General features: G+C 34.5%; 1 protein-coding gene across 2 annotated transcripts in view; it reads right to left on the minus strand.

The window, feature by feature from the left end:
* Positions 1-2,998: 2,998 nt before the first annotated feature.
* Positions 2,999-21,774, minus strand: part of PDCD10 (programmed cell death 10) — a 42,231-nt gene continuing 23,455 nt past the window's right edge. For both annotated transcript variants that reach the window (XM_081235877.1, XM_081235878.1), the window contains exons 3-8: positions 20,197-20,250; positions 15,323-15,440; positions 14,019-14,145; positions 8,581-8,659; positions 8,197-8,279; positions 2,999-5,154 (exon numbers count right to left, since the gene is read on the minus strand). In XM_081235877.1, the coding sequence (XP_081092003.1) occupies positions 5,073-5,154; positions 8,197-8,279; positions 8,581-8,659; positions 14,019-14,145; positions 15,323-15,440; positions 20,197-20,250 (543 nt within the window). In that variant the 3' untranslated portion in view covers positions 2,999-5,072. The remainder of the gene's footprint in view (positions 5,155-8,196; positions 8,280-8,580; positions 8,660-14,018; positions 14,146-15,322; positions 15,441-20,196; positions 20,251-21,774) is intronic.

Consider the following 21,774-nt stretch of genomic DNA (forward strand, 5'->3'; position numbering starts at 1 on the left):
ATTTAACATGGATAACCATGGTGGGAATGTAAATTGATACAGCCACTATGGAGAACAGTATGGAGGTTCCTTAACTAAAAATAGAACTACCATATGACCCAGCAATCCCACTACTGGGCATATACCCAGAGAAAACCATAATTCAAAAAGAGTCATGCACCACCATGTTTACTGCAGCGCTATTTACAATAGCCAGACATGGAAGCAACCTGAGTGCCCATCAACAGATGAAATGGATAAAGATGTGGCACATATACACAAGGGAATATTACTCAGCCATAAAAGGAAATGAAATTGAGTTATTTGTAGTGAGGTGGATGGACCTAGAGACCATCATACAGAGTGAAGTTAAGTCAGAAAGAGGAAAACAAATACCGTATGCTAACACATATATATGGAATCTAAAAAAAAGAAAAAAAGAAAAAAGGTCATTAAGAACCTAGGGGCAAAATGGGAATAAAGACACAGACCTACTAGAGAATGGACTTGAGGACACGGGGAGGGGGAAGGGTAAGCTGGGACGAAGTGAGAGAGTGGCATGGACATACATACACTGAAGCAGCCGCATAACACAGGGAGATTAGCTTGGTGCTTTGTGACCACCCAGAGAGGTGGGATAGGGAGGGTGGGAGGGAGACATAAGAGGGAGGAGATATGGGGATATGTGTATATGTATAGCTGATTCACTTTGTTATACTAACACACCATTGTAGTTAGCAGAAACTAACACACCATTGTAAAGCAATTATACTCCAATAAAGATGTTAAAAAAAATAAAATAAAATGGATAACCAACAAGGACCTACTGTCTAGCATAGGGAACTCTGTTCAATGTTACGTAACAACCTAATTGGGAAAAGAACTTGAAAAAGAATAGATACATGTACATGTGTAACTGAATCACTTTGTTGTACACCTGAAACTAACACAACACTATTAATCACCCTATACTCCAATTTAAAATAGAAAGTTAAAAAAAAAAAGGCATGTATACAGAGGGACCAACCCTCCCAGTCTGTCCGACTCTCCCAGTTTTAGCACTAAAAATTCTTTGTCCCAAGAAACTTCACAGTCCTAGGCAAACTGGGAAGGTTGGTTTCCCTACATGAATGCTACCTTTTGTGTAGGAATGAAGGGGGGGGGATGAGAAAACACATTTATCATTACTTTTCTTCATCAAAAGAAACACAGAAGATAAACACCGAAAAACAGTGGAGTTGGATACTTAGTTGGCAGGGTGGGGAATGGGGCAGAAGAGGTAAGAGTGACGCTTCTCTAGTGTACTTTTTGGTATAGTTCTGATGTTTAGAAGCGTGTTAATGTTCTATGTATTCTTAAATGAATAAAATTAAATTTACAAGGATGGGAAGTGTGTGGGGATGGGCGGGGGGAAGGAACCTTAAACCTGGAAGAAAACTGAAACAAATGAACCCAATTTATTTCAAATAAATAACAATCACAGTGAAGGACAAAAAAGAATTAATCCAAGTAATTCATGAACACAAAATGTAATTACACATTCTTAGTCTTGGGCAGGGTACAGACAGGGAAAGAACTGCAAACAGTCCTGTAGTCTTTTAAGCGTGTTTTTAAGAGTGATAGGGCAAAAGAAATTCTAAGACTGTTTCAGATGTATTGTAGGACTGAACAAGTGAATGAATTGGTTTTTCAGGGAGCCAGGATTCTGAGGAAGAAGGGACATAGAAACACAGAATGGGGAAAGCAAGAACGAACCCTATGAGGATAGACTGCAATTGGAGGTACTAGTGTGAACTCATGATTTCTGAAATCAAACATCATGTGCCTATGACATGTAAAATGTACGTGTACATGCATATGTGTGTATATGTCTGTATATGCACATTTTCTAGTTCTGTCTGAATAGGCCTAGATGCAAGACAACACTCAGTAGCAATGACACGTAGTAGCAATGAGCCTACGCAGCAGCCAGCAGATCTATGTATCTGTTATCATTCCCCAGAGTTCCTTGGAGAAACTGCTGATTCCAAGATCCTGGGACATATTTAAGATAATGTGCTTTAAAAAAAAAAAAGGTTCTGGAAGCTATAAGGACATATAGAAACAAGGTTGAAATTGAAGGTACTACTAACCGGTCAAATCTCAGACCACTTTAAGTACCAAAGTAAGTAATTAATTATAAGCCATTGAAAAAAATAGAAAACCAGGAGTCCAAAACAACAGTAACTATAAAAATTCACGTGGACAGATATGGACTAATGAATGGAAGTACGGGAGAGAAAGGAGGGTTCAGGCTTACAGAGAACGCTGTGTCAACTGGTACATAAGAAGAAATGCTGGAGTTGGAAAATCACCATTTTGTAACTGTCGAAGTAAAGACTGAGTAAGCAAGAATCATCAATGGATGCTAAATATTGGGGGGAAAATGTTGATGTTAAGCATGGACTTAAAAAGAGCCTTCCACAGATTGCTTATCAGGTGTAAGGTAAAAAATAGCCACTATACATTGGAGAAACTGAACAACACCTTGACCAGTTGACCAACACCTTGACCAGTTGAGGAGAAGATGGGACAACGTGTAGAGTTATTCTGACCAAGAATGCATAGCCTGAATCTAATCGTGAGGAAACCCAAAATGAGGAATATTCTATTATTAAAGGGAGGATAGGGGAGAAGACAGAAGACTGTATTTGTCAAAAACAGCTCAACACCATAAAAGACAAAGGTAGCCATGGAAATGACCCAGGGTAAAGGAGATTAAGGGAAGGTAAGCAAATCAACAAATGATAAAATAAAAATGGTAAAATCTTAACAATAGGTCAATCTGTTAAAAAAACAATTAGGAAGGCCTGACTTTGGGTTACTAACCTCATGTTTTGCCAAACAAGGTTATTACAATGCAATCATGAAAAAACCCCATACTACCACCATCTACAATTATATCACTTTGTTTAAAAAAAGTGTGAGGGCATATTAAACGTCCCAAGCATAGCAATGATCTTAAATAAAAGAATGGTCCTTTAAAATGAATAAATTTAGATTTATGAAAAAGACATCACATTATCCTAATTTTTCTCATTTCCCTGTGGACCAGGGACAGCTATGTCAGCTTGGTGTTAGGGAATTAGTATTCTAAATGGTGCATTTTCGACAATGGATGAAGTACAGTTCAGTGGAAAGAGCATGGAGTCTGGAGACAAATGCTGAATTCAAATCCTGGCTCCAGCAATTACCAGCTTTGTAACCTAAGCTCTCTTAGCCAGTTTCCTCAATTGTAAGGCAGATGGCTAAGTCACAGAGTGTTAAGAGAATTAAATTAATGTGTCTAGAATAATGCTTGACACAGAGGTGCTCAACAAATGTCTCCTCTCTTCCTTTGCTCGGTAGCCACCTTTCTGTTCTCTGGAGTTGTATATGACTGGGGACACACTGGTCCTTTCCTCCTTGACCCAAAAACACAAACCCACGAGGATCATGTAAGAAACTGAATTATCCTGAGAATAAGCCCCCTTTTTGGAGGTAAACTTCATGAAAATAGAAGCCAGATATATTGCATAGTAGAATAAAAAGACAGAAGACTTATAAAAACAGATGAGTTGGGGCATGGCTGGTAACTGATGAGTTCTCTTAAGGAGATAAAGACAAGAGGAAGAAAGACAGTACTTGTTTACCTTAGAAATGTCTGCTGCTCAAAAATAAGAAAAACAGTATATTTTTTCTTCATATATTCACAAGCCTATTTTGCAAATAACCATCCTTCTACTTCCAAGCGTGAAAAATAGCTTATGCCAAAAACAAACAGTATTAAAATCGCCAATTCTTTGTTTTACTAGCTATGTATCTCTGAAGAAAAAAAAATCAATTCAGTAAAATGTCCATAAATTATGAGATTTCATCCAATTGTCTATTGCTTTTTTCCTTCCCTCCACATATTTCCTGTTTACATCTAACAGGATGATTTCCTTTTATGTTGCTAATGACAGTAATTCTTTAAAAGTCTGTTTTTTAAAATGGGAGAAAGAATTTTAAAAAATAACTAAATTGCATCATAGCAAAAAAATTTATATTGCCAACAGAAGTTTAGTTTAACATTTAAAATCTTTATAAAAGATAAATTCTGATTTTTTCCTTTATTTTATCATAATTGAAAAATGAAATCACTTAACATGAATACTTGATACATGATTTTCTTAAAGCTTCTCTATGGTAAAACTACATATTTAAAGAGTGTATATAATATTATTAACACTCATGACAAATTCAAACCAACTAGCATTGGTATAGCTTCAACTTACTATTAGTTGTGGCTATTTATGGAAAAAAGGCGCAAAGCTTATTAGGGCCCAGCAAACCAGAAAGACTTAATCTTACATTGTAGAGTTCAAAAGAGGCAGTACAGTGTGAAGACACTATAAACTGCCATCTCCTTCTCATAAGTCTCTTAAAAACAAAGGTTGGAAAAATACTCAGTACCTCAAATATAGTAACTAACAAAAATATTTCCATTAACTACTTTTTGCTCAGAGTGATTAAGGACAAAAAAAATAGGAATTCTTGTTGCTTTATTATCTGATAAACTGCTAATAAGCTCCCGTTAGAAGTTCTTTAGACATTACACCAAGTCGTCTTGGTCTTCTGATCATATATATATTCACATATATATATGCATTTTTTCAAGTAAAGAAATGTTTAACAGATGTAAACTATTTATTGAATATTTGCCACCAAATATTGTTAAATACATTATCTTGCAGCATATCGCTTTCAAGTTAAAATGTCAGAAACAAACACCAATATTTACAATTCTTTTAAGGAATGTTATATAATGACACATTAAGGCGTAAATTCTTTTGGCTTATAATTCTTAAAAGAATGATAATAGCAAAAGTGATGCAAAATCTTCAGTGTGAGATTATGATTAAGCTACATTTTACAAAAATATGGTGTAAGATGGCAATAATCCCATTCAACATCCTGGATTATTAGATCCCTTCAGGAGGGACTGATAATTTATACAGTCAAACTTTAAAATTTACAGATAAAGGCAGTCCAATACTGCCACTGAGAAATACATCTCTTAACATATACAACTTTCAGGCCACAGTTTTGAAGGTCTGAAGTATCAAGTTGGTTTGATGAATTAGTCGGTTGGCACTTATGAACACATTTATTGCCCTGTTTCAAAAAAAAAAAGAACAATTAATTTTATCCCCCCAAAAATCATCCTTTAAAAATACTTTATACTTAAAATGCCCTACTAGCAGTAGCAATAAAATCAATTTAGGGGGGGGAAAAAAAAAAAAGCTAGTACTGAGTATCATAAATTTTATCCCAGCTTGGAATTGAAGGGTCCTGCATCATTTGAAACTATCTAGGAATTACTGCCCCCTAGTGGTTCTGGCTGGCAATAAGGTGTTGGTGGGCTGCTAATGATGGGTGGCACCTCAACAACCAGAGTTCACAAAAAATAACTGGCCAAAGAAGAGGATTCAAACATAGTCTCCAGCTGCAGTTTCACAAAAGTTACCAAAATAAGATCTGCTAAAACATTATATTCATTCTCAAAATCTGTATATCAATGGGCATGATAAATACTTAAGAAAAAGCTCATTACTTTGAATCTGATTGATCCCAATCTCTCTTACCTTCTTTCAAAAAAAAAACCTGAGAATTTTAAATTACTTTTAGAATATACTTTTAAAACAAAATAATCATGTGGTTTCAATATTTATGAGTCGACAATATATAAAAATATGTTCTTAAAAATTACTTCATGCTGCACCCTATTTCCTATCAGTCCATCTTCATACGATCTGGAGCACAGAGGTGATGCCCTAGTCCCCTTGCGTGGCCTTATCAGTTTCTCAGTAGCAAAGCTAAGCTTGTATAGTTGTCCCTTGGTATCCAAGAGGGACTGGTTCCAGGACCCCCCACAGGTACCAACATCTGTGGGTGCTCAATACCCTTATATAAAACGGTGTAGTATTGGCACATAACCTATGCACATCCTCCAGTACACTTTAAATCATCTCTAGATTCTAACCTGTAATACCTAATACAATGTAAATAGCTGTAAATACAATATAAATGCTATGCAACTTTCTGGAATTTTTTTCCCCAAATATTTTCAATCCACAATTGGTTGAATTCAATCCACAATTGGTTGAATCCAGGGATGTGGAACCTGCAGATACTAAGGGCTGACTGTATCTTCATCCTAAACATCCCTCAAAAAAGGGGGACTAGGAAGAATTAGATGAATCAATGCAAATTCATCCTCCTACTGAAAAATGGCTCAAAGATCAGGCTCTATTAATAATTTTCAATTCTGATTAAACAGGGACAAAACTTGTGGCACATTATTCATAAGCAAATAATGGTAATTTAAACAAGCTGCTGAATGGAGAAAAAGTAGTAGAGAGCTTGAATAATCCATATGCCTGCTTAAACTGTTAAAAATAACTATGGCACCAAGGCACCAGGATTTTTAAAAACTGAACCCAAGTGATTCTAACGTACAAACAGGAATGAGAGTGAATAATTTCAGATTAATGAAAATTATGTTCCAAATGAATTTCTACCTTTCAATGTGCTTATTCCAGGATAGTTCTCAATTAATCAGTATCATAAATAATTTTCTTAATGCAAATTATTCTTTTAATGTGTTTTTTTGTTATTTGGGCTTAGCAGGGGAGACCAAGGAAAAATAGATGTAAGTTTATTTTCAGAACACACCTGCTAGTTTATTAAACTACGTCAACAAGGTACATTTCCTCTAGACAACCTCAACAGTAGTATGAAATGAAACAACACAAAACCATTAATAATATTTAGCTCAGTATCTTTAATTTAGAATAAGATGTAAATATTTCAACCTGTTTGAACTATTTAAGATAACTATGAAAATCAATATACCATTCTAATGTATTTTTATTATTTTTTAATATTACTACAATAGTATTGTAATAGTTTGACATGGATATTGGGATCTTAAAATGTCAATGGTGGGATAGGATGTTAGAGGCCCCTGCCAATTAGAGCTGAAATAATCACCATTTATTCTTCTGCTTCAAGCACTGTAGGAAATTGGTCTTGTCCACAAAACTCTACTTGAGGTACAAAGAATTCTCTGTAAGGTATGAGGCTGCAGAAGACATAGCCTCTGCATCAGTTTATACATTATATGTACATGTGTATTATACATAAATCACATAAGATTACTTGGCTTTCTAGAATGTTCTACAGCCAAGTGTATGTAAATTTTAAAATAATGTCCTATTTACCTTTTTAGTATACTTCCTGTCTTATAGAAAGCCCTCCCTATTCCAGGACAGTGGATCACAGCCGTTTACAGCATTTTAAAAACACGTGAAGCACTTTTACAAAAACACACCTGAACCCTGACCCCACTCCAAGCCAATGGAGTCAGAATTCTGAAGGTAGGGCCAAGGCACTGGGATTTTAAAACACTGAACCCAAGTGACTGTAATGTGCAAACAGGATTGAGAACCACTGTTTTAACAATAGTGCAGCAGTTCTTAACAGACCTGCAGGATCCATGACATCTGGAAATTTCTCAGAAATGTAAATTCTTGGGCCCACCCTAGACCTACAGAACTAGAAACTCTGGGTGGGACCCAAAAGCAATCTGTCTTTAACAAGCCCTCCTCCAGGTGATTCTGAGGCTATTAAAGTTTGAGAATCACTGCTTCAGGGGTTGGTAAAGTAGGCCAGTAAGCCAAATCTCACTCACTGTATGGTCTCTGAGCTAGGAATACTTTTACATTTGAAACAGTAAAAAAAATTTTAAACATCAAAATATTATGATGTGGCAGCTCAATTATAATTCGGTGTCTATAATATAAGTAAGGTTTTGTTAGAACACAGCCACAAAAATGCCACTTGTTTCCACACTGTCTACAGCTGCTTCTGCACTACAAAAGCAGAGGTGAAGTGCCGCAGCTGCAACAAGCCCACCAAGTCAAAATATCTGCCATCTGGCCCTTTTCAGAAAAAAGCCTGCAACTCCTGCTCCAGACTAGAGTTATGGCTGGATTATCAACCATTCCCTTTCTATTTTTAACAGTCTATCTTAGTAAGTTGGTGTAAGTATTAATAATATAGTAAAAGGGTTTAATTTATATGGTTATAGTATCATATAAAACCACATAATTTTCTAATTTTTAAAAGAAAAGGATGATAAATGACAATACTTACTTGCCATCTTTAAAATAGGTTTTCAGAGTATCACTGAAACTTTTGGAGTACTTTACAAATTCTTTCTTTTGGTGTTCAAGTGCCTGCAGACATCAAAAATAATTTTTAAAAATACTAAATAAGAAAAGAGAAGTAACACAAAAGCCAAAGTCAAAGACAGAAGATTACACAGAATATGAATGTACCTTATATTACAGATAAGCATTTTTAGGAGTATTTACTTAAATATATGTAACAGCATATTTAAATGCAAGGACAAACCCAGTCATTAATGATACAAAACCATTTCCAATAATTCAACAGTCTTATTATTTAATTCAGTAAAACGACAAGGTGTAAACCAATATCTAGAGTGGCAGCTTGCAAGGCTTCTACTAAACTTACCCTGCGGTTCTGGTATTGATATTTCTTGAAGACACTGTTCACTGTATCAAGAAGTTCTTTTATTGCACTAGCTATATCCCTGTTGGGTGAGGAAAAAAGAATCTTCTTAAAATCAGTTTCATTTGAAAGAAGTCTACATTTTTCTTTTAAGAATCATTGCACTGTTAACTACCATATGAACACTGCATCAAGCAAAAATACTTGACTGGCTAGTTGAATGGGGGTTTTAGCCTGTACGCTCCTGTGATCCCAGCTACTCTTGCACTGCTGACAAAACACTGCACAACTAACATCAGCTTTCCCAAATCAGTAACATTTCATTCAGCATTACTTACTCAGATTTATAAGAAAATACCTCTGCCTCTCACCTTTTCTGGTTACGATTCTTCCTTTTTCTGGCTCATGTAGGTGAATTCAAGCAACCATATCATCCACTTTTGCTATTTCATGAACAATTATATGAAATTTTGCTATTACATGTAACTCATTTCTGTACTTAAAACACCAAGTTACAGACCTGATGTAGTTTTGAAACATAGTTTCAAACATAGTTCTGATGTTTAAAATATTTCCTCCTCAGATGTAGCTCTTCTCTCTTAAGACACACCTATTCTCTTCCAAACCTTTGCTGACACTATTTCCTTTAGAAAATATATTTAAATTTCTGGAAGACAATATCAGAATATTCTTCTACCTTACTTAACCTTTTCAGCAATCATCCTTTGAGTATATATGTATCAGCACTTTTCTCCCCTTTCTAAAGAAAGAGAGAAGAAATCAATAATTCTCATTTGACTTGACTATTCTTCCTATCCATGTACCATTTTTTAAAAAGTCTTCTTATCTTTTGTATCTATGCCCTTTTCAATTTCCATGTTCTAACTTCATAGTAATATTTTGGCAAACTGAACTTACTGTAATTCTGCATTTTCAAATAGCCTCTCAGCCTCTAAGGCAAACCTCTTTTTCACATCCATTCTCTTAGCTGTTAATTGCTACAAAAACTTTTACTGTTCAAATGCAATGCAAGTGTGAAGATATGAATCAGTAAAACGTCAACCTAGACCACCCCAAACATAACCTTTTATTACCTACTTTTTAGTCACAAATCTCAGATTTCAGTTATTTCACACCTAAAACATTTCAGCTATACTATTTAAAGAAAACCAAAAAGCTCCGTGTCCAGATTTTTGTGTGTACGTGTGTGTTTCATAGCTTATTTCTAGTAAATAAGCAAATGGAAATTCTAAAAATCACAAATATACAGAATTTTGGTATAAAAAAGTATTTTAGCCTATTCTGAAGTAGTAATGATATTTTTATTAAATATTTCAATAACTATTTCCTTATGACCTCTTGTATTTCAAATATCGGCATCAGGCTGAAACATTGAAACATTAGATATTCAAACAGGATAATGAATTTATATAATAACATCTGTCCACTCTTTTTGTTTTTTGGCCTCTAGTAATATCAATTTTAAGTTACATTAACTATTCCTTTCCTTTATCTTTTCGAGAAAGTTGAATCCTTCTGTATTGCTGTGATGGGCGTAAGCCCCCTACTGCTTAATAAAACGGTGTCATATGACCATGCCATTATGTAAGAAAAATTAGTTTCAACAAATAAAAAATGTCAAATCTCTGAATATGGAAGATTCTTCAAACCCACAGTAAGCTTATTCAAAAGGGATACAACAAAAAAAATTATAGTGATCAGACAGCTGTTTATACACAACCATACCTTGTTGTGTACTTCAACGAATACTGGGAGTCTGTATGTACTTTAAAAGAAAAGGTAAAAAAATCTCCCCAGGTGATTCTGCTGATGAACCAGGTTTGGAAACCACTGCTTGGAAACCCAGAAGCTAGAGCTAATCCTTGATCCACTATTTGCCACGGAGCTTTATAAAGACCAAGGCTGTTTATCCCTAGTCCTGGCCTTTTCTAAAACAATCTGCAGCAATTTATATCAAATATTATGTCATCTGTATGTACATGGAACAGCATTTTCATTTATGGCACTAAGGTTTGCACCAGGGAAGCTAAATTATTTTAGTAACTACCCGAGGGTTTGTTTCCTATAAGAGAAAATACCGGCACACACACACAAAATACTTCAGACAATTAAACAAAATAAAGAACTGAGGAAAATCTGAGGGTAAAATAATTATAATGCAATTATATGCAGTTCGGAGTTAATGGATTCTGTGATACGGGACATATAGTATGTGTAAGTAGGAAGGAATTTTAGCAACTTGCAGGTCGCTAAAGGGGTTAATAAGGGGGCAGCTCTGGGGAGCATATACGCTGAAAGAGAGGACCACAGGCATCAGAAGAAATGTAGTACATCTTATTAAAAAAATTGCATGGAATAGTAGAGCTTCTAACTGTATCAACCAAATTTGTATAATTATGTTTATACAAACAATCTAAAGGAATGAAATTCCTACACTGTATGTTTGGTTTGGTCTAGACTGGACACCTCTGGAAAAGCTATCTTGAGGCCAGCATCAAAACCAAAAGCTGGTAAATTTTCACCTCTGAATATGCAAATGTAGATTATAAAGAGTAAACAGGGGCTTCCCTGGTGGCGCAGTGGTTGAGAGTCCGCCTGCCGATGCAGGGGACACGGGTTCATGCCCAGTCCGGAAAGATCCCACATGCCATGGAGCGGCTAGGCCTGTGAGCCATGGCCCCTGAGCCTGCGAGTCTGGAGCCTGTGCTCCGCAATGGGAGAGGCCACAACAGTGAGAGGCCCGCGTACCACAAAAAAAAAAAAAAAAAAAAAAAAGGGTAAACAGATAAATGCATAGCTTTCTGGACTATTAAATCACCAGTTTCCACTAGTCATCCATTAATTGGAATGTATCCTAAGAATTAATTTTATAAAATATTTGCATAAGCTCAAATGTAGTCAAACACATTCATTAATCAAAAGTACTTTTAAAATAATTTGTTTGCTGGATCATTTTTCCTAATCAACTTCATAGAGAGAGGGAAAAAAAAATCTTATTTCACAATGCTTTAGGTGCTGTGAGTGTATGCTAGGTTCTGTGCTAGGTACCATGTATATCATTTCAATTCTCACAACTATTACCCTCATCTTCACAGGCAGAAACTAGAATCACAGAAGCTAAGCAAATTATCCAAGGTCACACAGCAAAATGCTGGAATGGGGAGTCAAACCTAAGTCTGCTGATATATACAAACATATATGGATATTTGTTAGCTGACAGGAATCTTTTCTCCTATAACATTTTGTACAGTACTTCGTATAGTAGGTATTTGATCCATGCTTATTGAAAAATATTGTTAAAATATTTTGAAAGAAGAGGATATCCACCTTAAATATGAGAAAGTAAAATATTTTAAAGAAAAATAATAACTGTACAATATGTTGTGCTTGAAAGATAAACCATTTTATATTTTGGTGCAATTTTATCCACTAATTTGTCAAACAATTAACACTGCTAACAATATATATCAAAAGTTATCAATATATATCAGTGATACAAGTAATTATACCTTAGCCATCCATGCTAATGCACAGATGGTTGAATTTCAGTCTCAAAAACAATACATATTATCAACAAACTTTCCATGGCAAATTATCCCTCCTAAAGTGGATACGAAATAAATTTTAATTGCCAATAATCTTAATTCAGTTGGCTGAGTACACTCCAGAAAACAGAAATGAAATATTACTATTGCCCCATAAATGAGAGACAAAACCCTAATTCAGCCTTTGTCAATGACTAAGGACAAGACTCTTAGGCTCTTGACCTCAACTCCCTTTTGATCAAAATGCAGCTATTAATAAATTGGTTTTCAAACTGTATCTCTTTAGAGCCACACTGGGTTTAGAAGAGACGTCTCCAGGACTTCCTAAGATGGAAAGAGGGTATCAAAATAGCAGGATGAAGGCTCCGGACCTACCATCTCTATCCGAGCTTCAACTACAACACCATTCTGCCTCTTTCCTACTGACACCCTAGATAGGATGTCCTTTACCACACCTCTTCCAAACAGCAGAACATTCTTTTTTTCAATCACCAGATTAGATGAACATTATGAATCTATGACTGGGAAGCAGCAGAGAAGTCCCTGGAGTCAGTCTGCTTAGGTTCAAACCAAGTTATAGAAATGTAGCATATGATCACCAAAGTAAATTAAATCTTAAATTATTTGAAAATTTTAGAAGTGTTTAAACAGCTGTGTTTGAGATCACTGATAATTTATCCTTTTATGGGCCAAACATGTTCACTTTATACCAAACTGAAAATAAAAAGTTGTATTAAAAACTGTTAAAGAAAGTTGGGGCTTTCCAATAAAGGTAAAATATTTACCTTAGGGTTCATCCCCTGTAACATGGATTTTGGCTAGTCAATGAAGTCTTTTGTACTTTCTGATCCTCAATTAGAGGACCAAAAAGAAGAGGGTCACTCCTTGATAGCTGGGTTGGTACCTATCACCGTTATTTTCTAAAATGGGTCATACTCCTCCCTCTAACCCACTCAAAACAGGTGGCCAAATAGCTAAAATAGAATTTTGCAATGTGAATTACAAGGAATACTCTTCCCCTGAGAAGTATGCTAATATTTATTCCAAGGCAGCCTCCTTCAGTTCTTTAAAGATACAATGTATGATGCAGCTTCTTCCAGAAAAAGATCTGTGCTAAGTTCTTCCTTTCTAGCAATTTCTACTTGTGGTGTCACCAAAAGGTTGCATGGATAGTGCCACTACAGTTATTCCCGGCTTTCTCTGTTTTCTACCCATTGAGGCTGAAGAAAATTATCTGACTCTTTAGTTTGAAAATACTTATCCAGCAATTATGCTTGGAGCTTCCCCCTCATTCCTCCGCCCTCTCACCCCCGAGGAGAGTGCCCCTGGGTTGAGGCACTCGTGCCCCTGCTCGAGAATGATGACCCTTTTTGCTTGCTGCCCATCAACCAGCCTCCTGGCCTCACACAGTTCTCAGTCTTTTTTAACCTACATCCCAAAGGCAAGGATTTTTGGAGGTTCACCATTTGGTCAACATTAGAAAGTGCTATTTATCACTAAGGGTACATTATTATGCTAATGACTTGTACCATTTCTGAAATAAAAACAATATTGCTATCCTTCGTTATCAATCTCTATAATTTATCCAACTCCTCTCTTCGCTTTAATCTGACATTTACATTTTTCCATTTCTCACGAAGTTCAAACTGCATTCCAGTTTATGCACATTTCACTGTTTTTAAACATTCTAAAAAATGTTACTGTACTCAGAAGCCAAAGGCACAGTTTAGAAGTTAATAATAAAAATGTAGCAATTAAAATTTTCAAATTTTTTATTTCAATTTAATATTAATATCATACCAAAGTAAAACATACAGAATGAGTGGTTCCTTTGAAGTACTTTAAAAAATAAGAACCAAATAAAAAGTTGCTTACTTGATTGTCTGCAGAAACCTCACTCTGTCATTGATCTCATCTGGGATCTTACTGAGAATTTGTTTAAGTGCTCGTGCCTTTTCGTTTAGGTCCTGGAATTCTGGCTCCGGTCGTTCAATCATATACTCTGATAAAATACATAATAAAAAAAAAATGCAACTTGCTGCCAAATTCAAGTCTAAGAATTTCCAATGTGTTGGTCAAGGAGGTGGCGGGGAGGAGGGGGGAGATAAAAGCCAGATAATTAGGGAAGACAAGGTTGCAAAGCAGAAGTCATTACAGTTCAACTTAGCTCTGTAATTATATTAGGGCTCCCTCCAAATAAAATATCAGAAAATGAAAGACTGAACATTTTCAATTTGGGGTAAATGGAAACCCATGAAACCTTAAAAATTAAAAAGATTTAAAAATAAATAAATAAATAAAATTTAAAAGGGAGGCTTAATCAAGTTTTTCAGGCCTCTCAAGCTACATTTCACAAGGAAACCTTAAAGTAAGTAACATTTGTAACAAATACAATGGCAATGGGGAATATGAGTTTAATAAAAACCTCTATACTGAATGTACTACCAGATTCATTATAGACTTAGAAACATTACAACTCTACCAACTCTTCAATATAACCCAGTCTAACAGGCTACAGATGCTCAAATCTAGAATAATGATGAAAACTTTCTCATAATTTATGGGATCAGTTAAAAACATCTACATCTACTTTTGTTCTCCCTTAATAAACATGGGAAATTATACCTTTATGTTTTTCTAAATTAGTGGGAACTGAATTTAATTCAGTTAAACTAAATTTAACTGAAACCCATTTCTAATTATTTAAAAAAGCAAAAATGTGAAAAGAGGCCAAAAGGATGATTATTACATTGTTCTCTCGAATCTGTGTTTGAAAAAAAAAAAAAACGCAATACTAAAGTTTAAAAAGAAGAAACTCATTACTTTCAAACTGGTATTTGCATAAAGTCAACACAAAATAAAATAACCATTCCAAACAGCTTGTCTCTTGGTGAAACTAGAACTCATCAAACATATTAATTAGTAGGGGAAAAAATTAAAGCATGCAGCATAAACGCATGCTTTACTTCAAGTAATTAAATCTGGCAAATATAAAATAAAATTAAGAACTACATTTCTATTTTATATGTGTTTATTTTTTCCCACTTTCAAAACAATAACAATAACAGTAAGAGGGAAGGGAGGCGAAGGGGAGGAAGTCCCTTTTATCAAATAAGTAAGATCTGGAGGAAAAGCTTTTCAACAACTGTAAGGAACTAAACAAGACTCTTTCTGATTACCTTCTACATCATCAGCTGCCATTCGAAGAAGGGACTCTGTGAAGTTGACTTCTACACTTTTTTTCTCTAAAATTTTCATAATGATGTCTTGTGTGAGTCCTGGATTTTCTTTTTCAGCCTATAAGAAAGAGAAAGCTAGTTTGGAAATATAGAAACTAAATCAGCATTTCAAAGCCAAAACCTAATTGTTTAGAACCTGTTGGGACCTCCTTAAACTGATCAACTTATAAATAAGAGCAGAAATCTTTGCAAAGCAGGTGTCGTGATGGCACTCACTTATGTTTGGGTACAGCTTGTGCATCCGTAACTTCTTATTACAGACATGGTCCCATTTTCCATTTCAACATAAAGTATTTAACATTTCCTACTTCTCATTTACACTCTCTTGCAATCAAACTATTAACAAACCTAGAAATAAAGATTATATATATACTGGTAGTTCTTCAATTACTTTTCAATAGGTTAAAGACTGAAGATTTTTAGCTTTTTTTTCATTACGTAATATTTCGACTTGAGGATCAAGCAGTAACTCATCTCACCAATTTTTTTTTGCAGATTCTTAACATTTAAGTTAACAGAATGTCAGGAAAAACAAACCAAAACAAAAAAAAATAACCCTCCTTTTGGAGCTTTTGTGGTTTTTTTTTTTGCGGTACGCGGGCCTCTCACTGTTGTGGCCTCTCCCGTTGCCAGACGCGCAGGCTCAGCGGCCGTGGCTCACGGGCCCAGACGCTCTGCGGCATGTGGGATCTTCCCGGACCGGGGCACGAACCCGTGTCCCCTGCATCAGCAGGTGGACTCTCAACCACTGCACCACCAGGAAAGCCCCTTTTGGAGGTTTTATTAAAGCTATGTGATCCCTTAACTACATTCCCACACAATGATTTTCATTCCCTATTTTTGCAGCAGGAGTATATCCTTCACTAGCTTTCACAACATCATCAATCCTTTTACTACCTCCTGAGCTTGTTTCGCTAATGAGTTTGCATTGATTCGATGTTACTTACACGCCCTATGGTACTAAAATCTTCTAGTCATTTCAAGATTGAGCGTAAAGAGTTCTGAGTTTACCAAAGTTAATTTTCGAGATTTTGGTTTTCCCTTGTAATTCTGTCCCATTTTATTTAAAAAAATTTTATAATCACATTCTGTTTCTTTTAGGATGCCTGCCAATTTTAATCATTATGCTGATGATTTCCTATCTTTTTTGCCCTGATATTAAATAGCAAACAGAAACACAACTTATGATCTATCAGAGAGCAATCTATTTGTTTCCTGATGTGCCGATTATGTTTAACCTCTGCCTCCTCAATTCCATTCTGGTATCACTGCAGATTCAGCTTTATTTGGTTCCTATTGCTCTTCACATTATAACACCTTGTTTCTCATTAATTTCAAGTACCAAAAACTGAAAGGTTATGGAATGAAAGGAGAAAAAATATACACATTTATCTCAATCCTGGGATCATTTTAACTGCTGTCAAATGCTGTACAGGAAAATCATTTTGATAGTTGATTAATAAAATATGTCCTACTGAATTCCGTTTCTTTTATAACCTGTTTTGATTTTTCCTCTCATGAATATATTTAAGGAAGAATCTACTTTAATAAATAAGATTTGCCATTAAAAGAAAAGCTGTACAAATATGGCTTAAGACGGTATCAACATTATTAATCTGGTAAACTGCCACAAAATAACATACAGTATACTAATTAAATAAGCCACTATTTGATAACAGTGGTTTATCTTCTCTAAGTAGCATTAAATCTACCTACATAATGAATTATCTTGGAAAGCAGGGGAGCATTCTCTATGTGCTTCCAGAGAATGCCAACAGAAAAATAATGCCTCTCTGATTAAGTTATAATAAGCTACTGAAAGAATTAAATGCTGAAAGCCTGAGAACAAAGTTTTCAATACCAAGTTCATTTGCAGTCCCCAAATGCCAAAGCTGGAGCATTACAGAGTTCTTACGGAGGTCCCTAACTTTCTTGTTCACAGTGTTCTCAGTACCAAAAGAAATACCTAACAGTGCTGCATATTAAGTGAAGTACAAACAACTTAATGAATACTTACATCCTAACAACTTAGTAACCTTTAAAATTACATGAATTGAAAGAAAAATATTTTATTTTATTCTTAAATAACCACAATCCCTAATGAGATGTGTGCACCTGTTGGGCACTGCACAATTTCTCAAATGTTGGAATTAGACCCTTCCACCCTCATTTCCTGTTGTACATTGATTTTCTTGTGATACTTGCATTCTATCAATAGCAGTGGCCAAAAGTCCAGTTTCACAAAGATATGACATCATTGAAAGGAATGCAGCCCAATCAAATATGCTGAAACTGCAAACTATTTCAAGAGAGTCATTCACACAGTGTCAACCTAATGTTGAGTATCCCTGCGTTCCTTCAAATTTTTAAAATATCCCATGACACCACTCTGAGTCTGCTGCATGGTCCTGGAGTGCCTCGGCACATACTTTGGGAACAGTAGTCTAGCATCTTAGCTATTTTTTTTTATCTTAAAAGCCTTAAATTTAATCAGTGATTCTAGTTGACAAAACAAATATATCTACCCTTAAATCAGAGACTCTGTCTATACCTTCAAGATATCCTTCAGAATACAACCTTAAACTCTGCTGTCCAACTTTTCTGAAAAATCCAAGAGTGAGAGAAAACTATCCCAAAGGCAGTAACATCCACGCTTGTGGAGCAAAGATTCTCAACACTATCAGAACCTCCCAGAGGGAAAAGGAATCAACAGCAGGATAGTTATCATAAAAGACAATATTAACTAGTATTGTTTTATCTTTGGAAAAATTATTTTAATCCTTTTTCTCCAGATAACAAAACTAGATATTAAAGCTTGATAAATATCACTGTTGTTGTGGACCAAGAACTGGAACATGAATACATATATGGATATAAATATGGATATATGGCTGGGCAAGAAACATGAAACAAGGTTTTTTTAATCTTTTTCAAATAAGTTACAGTGTAAAAATTACAAAAATCTTAAACTTTTTAATGCATGTCCTCCTTTAAAGTCATTTGAAATTCTAACAAATTAAATATAGTAATTAAGAATAAATCAATGCAAAACTAATATATTTTCCTCCAAATAACTTCCATTATCCCCAATTAAGAATCAGTGCCATGGATAAAATTATCCATGTATTAAACCAGATCTATAATAATCACATACTTTAAACACAGTTTGCTTTTTAACTGTACTGTAGAGTTAAAACATCAGCTTATATATAAGGATATTATAAGAAAGAGCTTAATGAAATTCATTATTTTATCTCTTTTATGAATGTCATTGAGTATATAGCATATACTACTTCAGAGAGGGTCTTCTTTATGAGGACACACAGGAGAAATTTCTCTCTGTTCCTGATATCAGAAAAGCTAAAAAACTGACTTTTGCCTTATCGATACTACAGTGTGCAACAGATCACTTTTCCTTCTTTTCTTTGGCCACAAAGATGCTTAAAACAGTCCCCATCCTGCCTCCCTAATGACCAAATATACCCTTCCAAACCACACTGATACTTAATGGAAAGAAGGAAAAAAAACACTAAGGATGGTGCTGCTTCACTGATTCTCTTCATTAACCCAATGATTTGGCAGGATGTATTTTAATGAAATTAGTATGTATGTGTACACAGGCACTGCATTTTAGAGTATTAAACAAATCAAAATAGCTCTAATCCAACACAACACACACAATGTAATTTCTTCTAGTGAAATACGCAGATGTCTAATGACATTATTTGTGCTATCAGTTAAGAGTGGTATAAATAAACTAATCTTTGCCATAAAAAGAAATCAAGCTGGATGGATTTATAGTTTCAACTCCAATGAGACTCAACTGTAAATTTTTTCTAGATTTAAACATTAAAATACCTTCCTTGAAATATAAGTTGTTTTAGCTATTGATGGGAGCAAACACACAAAAAGTAAATAAAAATTAAGACTTTGGGTATCTTCATGTGTATTTAGGATGGGGTGAATTAAGTTTTATATGAAAGACTGTACCCAATATGTAAAGTAGGGTTGTCCAATAAATATAATGCAAGAAACAATGAGGAGCCTATGTAACTTTAAATTTTCTAGTAGCCACATTAAAAAGTAAAAAGAAAAAACATGTGAAGTTATTTTAAGAGTGCATCCAAAATATTACCATTTCAACATGTAATCAACATAATACACTTATTACTGAGTTGTATACATTCTTTTTTTTGGTATTCACCTTCAAAATCTGGTGTGTATTTTATACCTGGATTACAACTCAATTTGAACTCGCCGTATTTTAAGTGCTCAACAGCAACACATAGCTAGTGATTATCAATTGAACATCTCAGGTCTAGAGACAATGAAAAAGTTCATTCGAGTGACTCAGCTGTATATTCTCAAAATATCCTTAATCTGACATACACAGAGGTCTTATTTTCCCACTCAAAAATACTGTTTTATACTTCTGTTCTATAGGTAAACAATATGAAGAAAATCTGAGTTATAACTTTATAAAAGTTTTAGTAAGTCAAATAAAACAGAACTTAAAAATATACTCTAAAGCTAAACAGAGAACACTCTGAAAAAGTCAGTTTCAAAAGCATGAAGTGACAAAAGCTGAATGCTAAGGAAACAGCGCCTGTTCCAGCTCACTCTTTAGAAGTGTTTTAAGCTTTAAAGAGTACACTAAAACAAGCACAAGATGACTGAAAAGGTTTTCACTAAAAAACAAAACAAAACAGGTCTTCACTAAAAAAATAAAGAAATAAACTGGCAATTATCACATGGTATTTAGATTTATATATAACATACTTTTTAATCATCATAATAAATTATCTGCATCTCACCTTAATGAAAGCCGCTCTCAGTGTCTGAGCTGCAGACAGATTTACTCGTTCTAGCTGCAATAAAAATTTTAAATCATTATTAACATCGATTTTCTTGGAAAAAGCATATTTCTGATATTTCATTCTGTAGTAAGCACACTGATATGCTCATCGATTAACAAAAATACTTGCTAATGATTCTAAATCACCAGAATTCTTCAAACAGACAGGCAATCTAAAATTTTCATTAAAATCATGAAAAATTAAGGCATGTATATCAGTCTCTTAATTTATTCCTTTTAAAAAAATACTGTACCTTAAAGATAGATTTATTTTAAGATAAGCACAGAATACAAAATAACATTAAGTCCCTATAGAAAGAATAAACATATTCACTTAAATTTCTGAAAACAGGGGGGATTCAAGATTAACTCTCAGTGCTCTGTTGCAAATAGATGGCAAATTATGTGTGTACTGACTATAAAATGACCAAAACAAAGAAAATATCTATTACTTAAGATTCTACCTTACTCTTTTAAAATTGCTTTTCAATCCCCTCAGTCAGGCATTAAACTGAGATTAATCTTTTTTATTAATTAGCAAATAGCAGTGATAAAATGTTTGACAGTTAAATTGAAGACTGTGGATCATCTGGATTTCAGAGATGCTTTTATCTGTCCTCTATTTTTTTTTTAACCAGGATTAAAAAATTGTTACCTAAAATCATGAGTCAAAAGTTCAAATGCTTTTAATTCTTACATCAAATGTGTAAGGTTTACAATTCTGAAAGATAAATGTCCTTATTAGACACTATATAAGTTGCTTTTCAGTGAGCTGAGGAAGGCATGCAATTTCATTAAAAAACTCCATTTTTTGCAGAGTTAACTGCCAGGCTTACAATAACTAGCTTCAGTTAAGATCAGATTTTCTTAGTCCCTAAGAATTAGGCCGGTTAACTCAATAAAACTCAACATAAATATTTTTTATTTGGGACAATATTAAATGTTCAAAAACAATGTAACCTTTGTAGATTTTCATGCAAGTAGAATATTTCTACAAAACTCTTACGATTACATATCACATCATACAATAAATATTCCTTTCAATTCCTTAAGGCAATGAAAATGTTTTCCTTTATAAATGACATACACACACACACACCCCTAATGAATCTCCAACAGTTTAAATCAATTTATTTTCTAAACAAGACAGAAATGCCAAGAACCTTATCTCCTTACGAGTTATCACCTTAAGCAAAAGGCAAAAACAACAAAATTTGCCAAGATAAATAATTTATCTCCAAAAATAAACAATGGGCCATTTAATTTAGTATTTAACTTGGCTTCTACAAATCTTGTAAAATCTAACATTGCCCTTGTGGGTCAAAGGAAAGACACAAGGGGACCCACGTAGGCAAAAACAGCAAATAAGCAACTACATAAGGTAGGTATATTAATTAATGAAGGTATATTTCCCAAAATTAAAATTTTCTTCTTCGACCAAATTCATTTACTCACAATAAATCCCAATGAATAGTAAAATAATAATACAGCTCTTCTGATCTCAAGTTCATGTTGTGCAAGGGAGGCAGGGGCCGAC

The sequence above is a fragment of the Mesoplodon bidens genome (assembly GCF_964165515.1).
Source record: "Mesoplodon bidens genome assembly, chromosome: 5".
NCBI lineage: Eukaryota > Metazoa > Chordata > Mammalia > Artiodactyla > Ziphiidae > Mesoplodon > Mesoplodon bidens.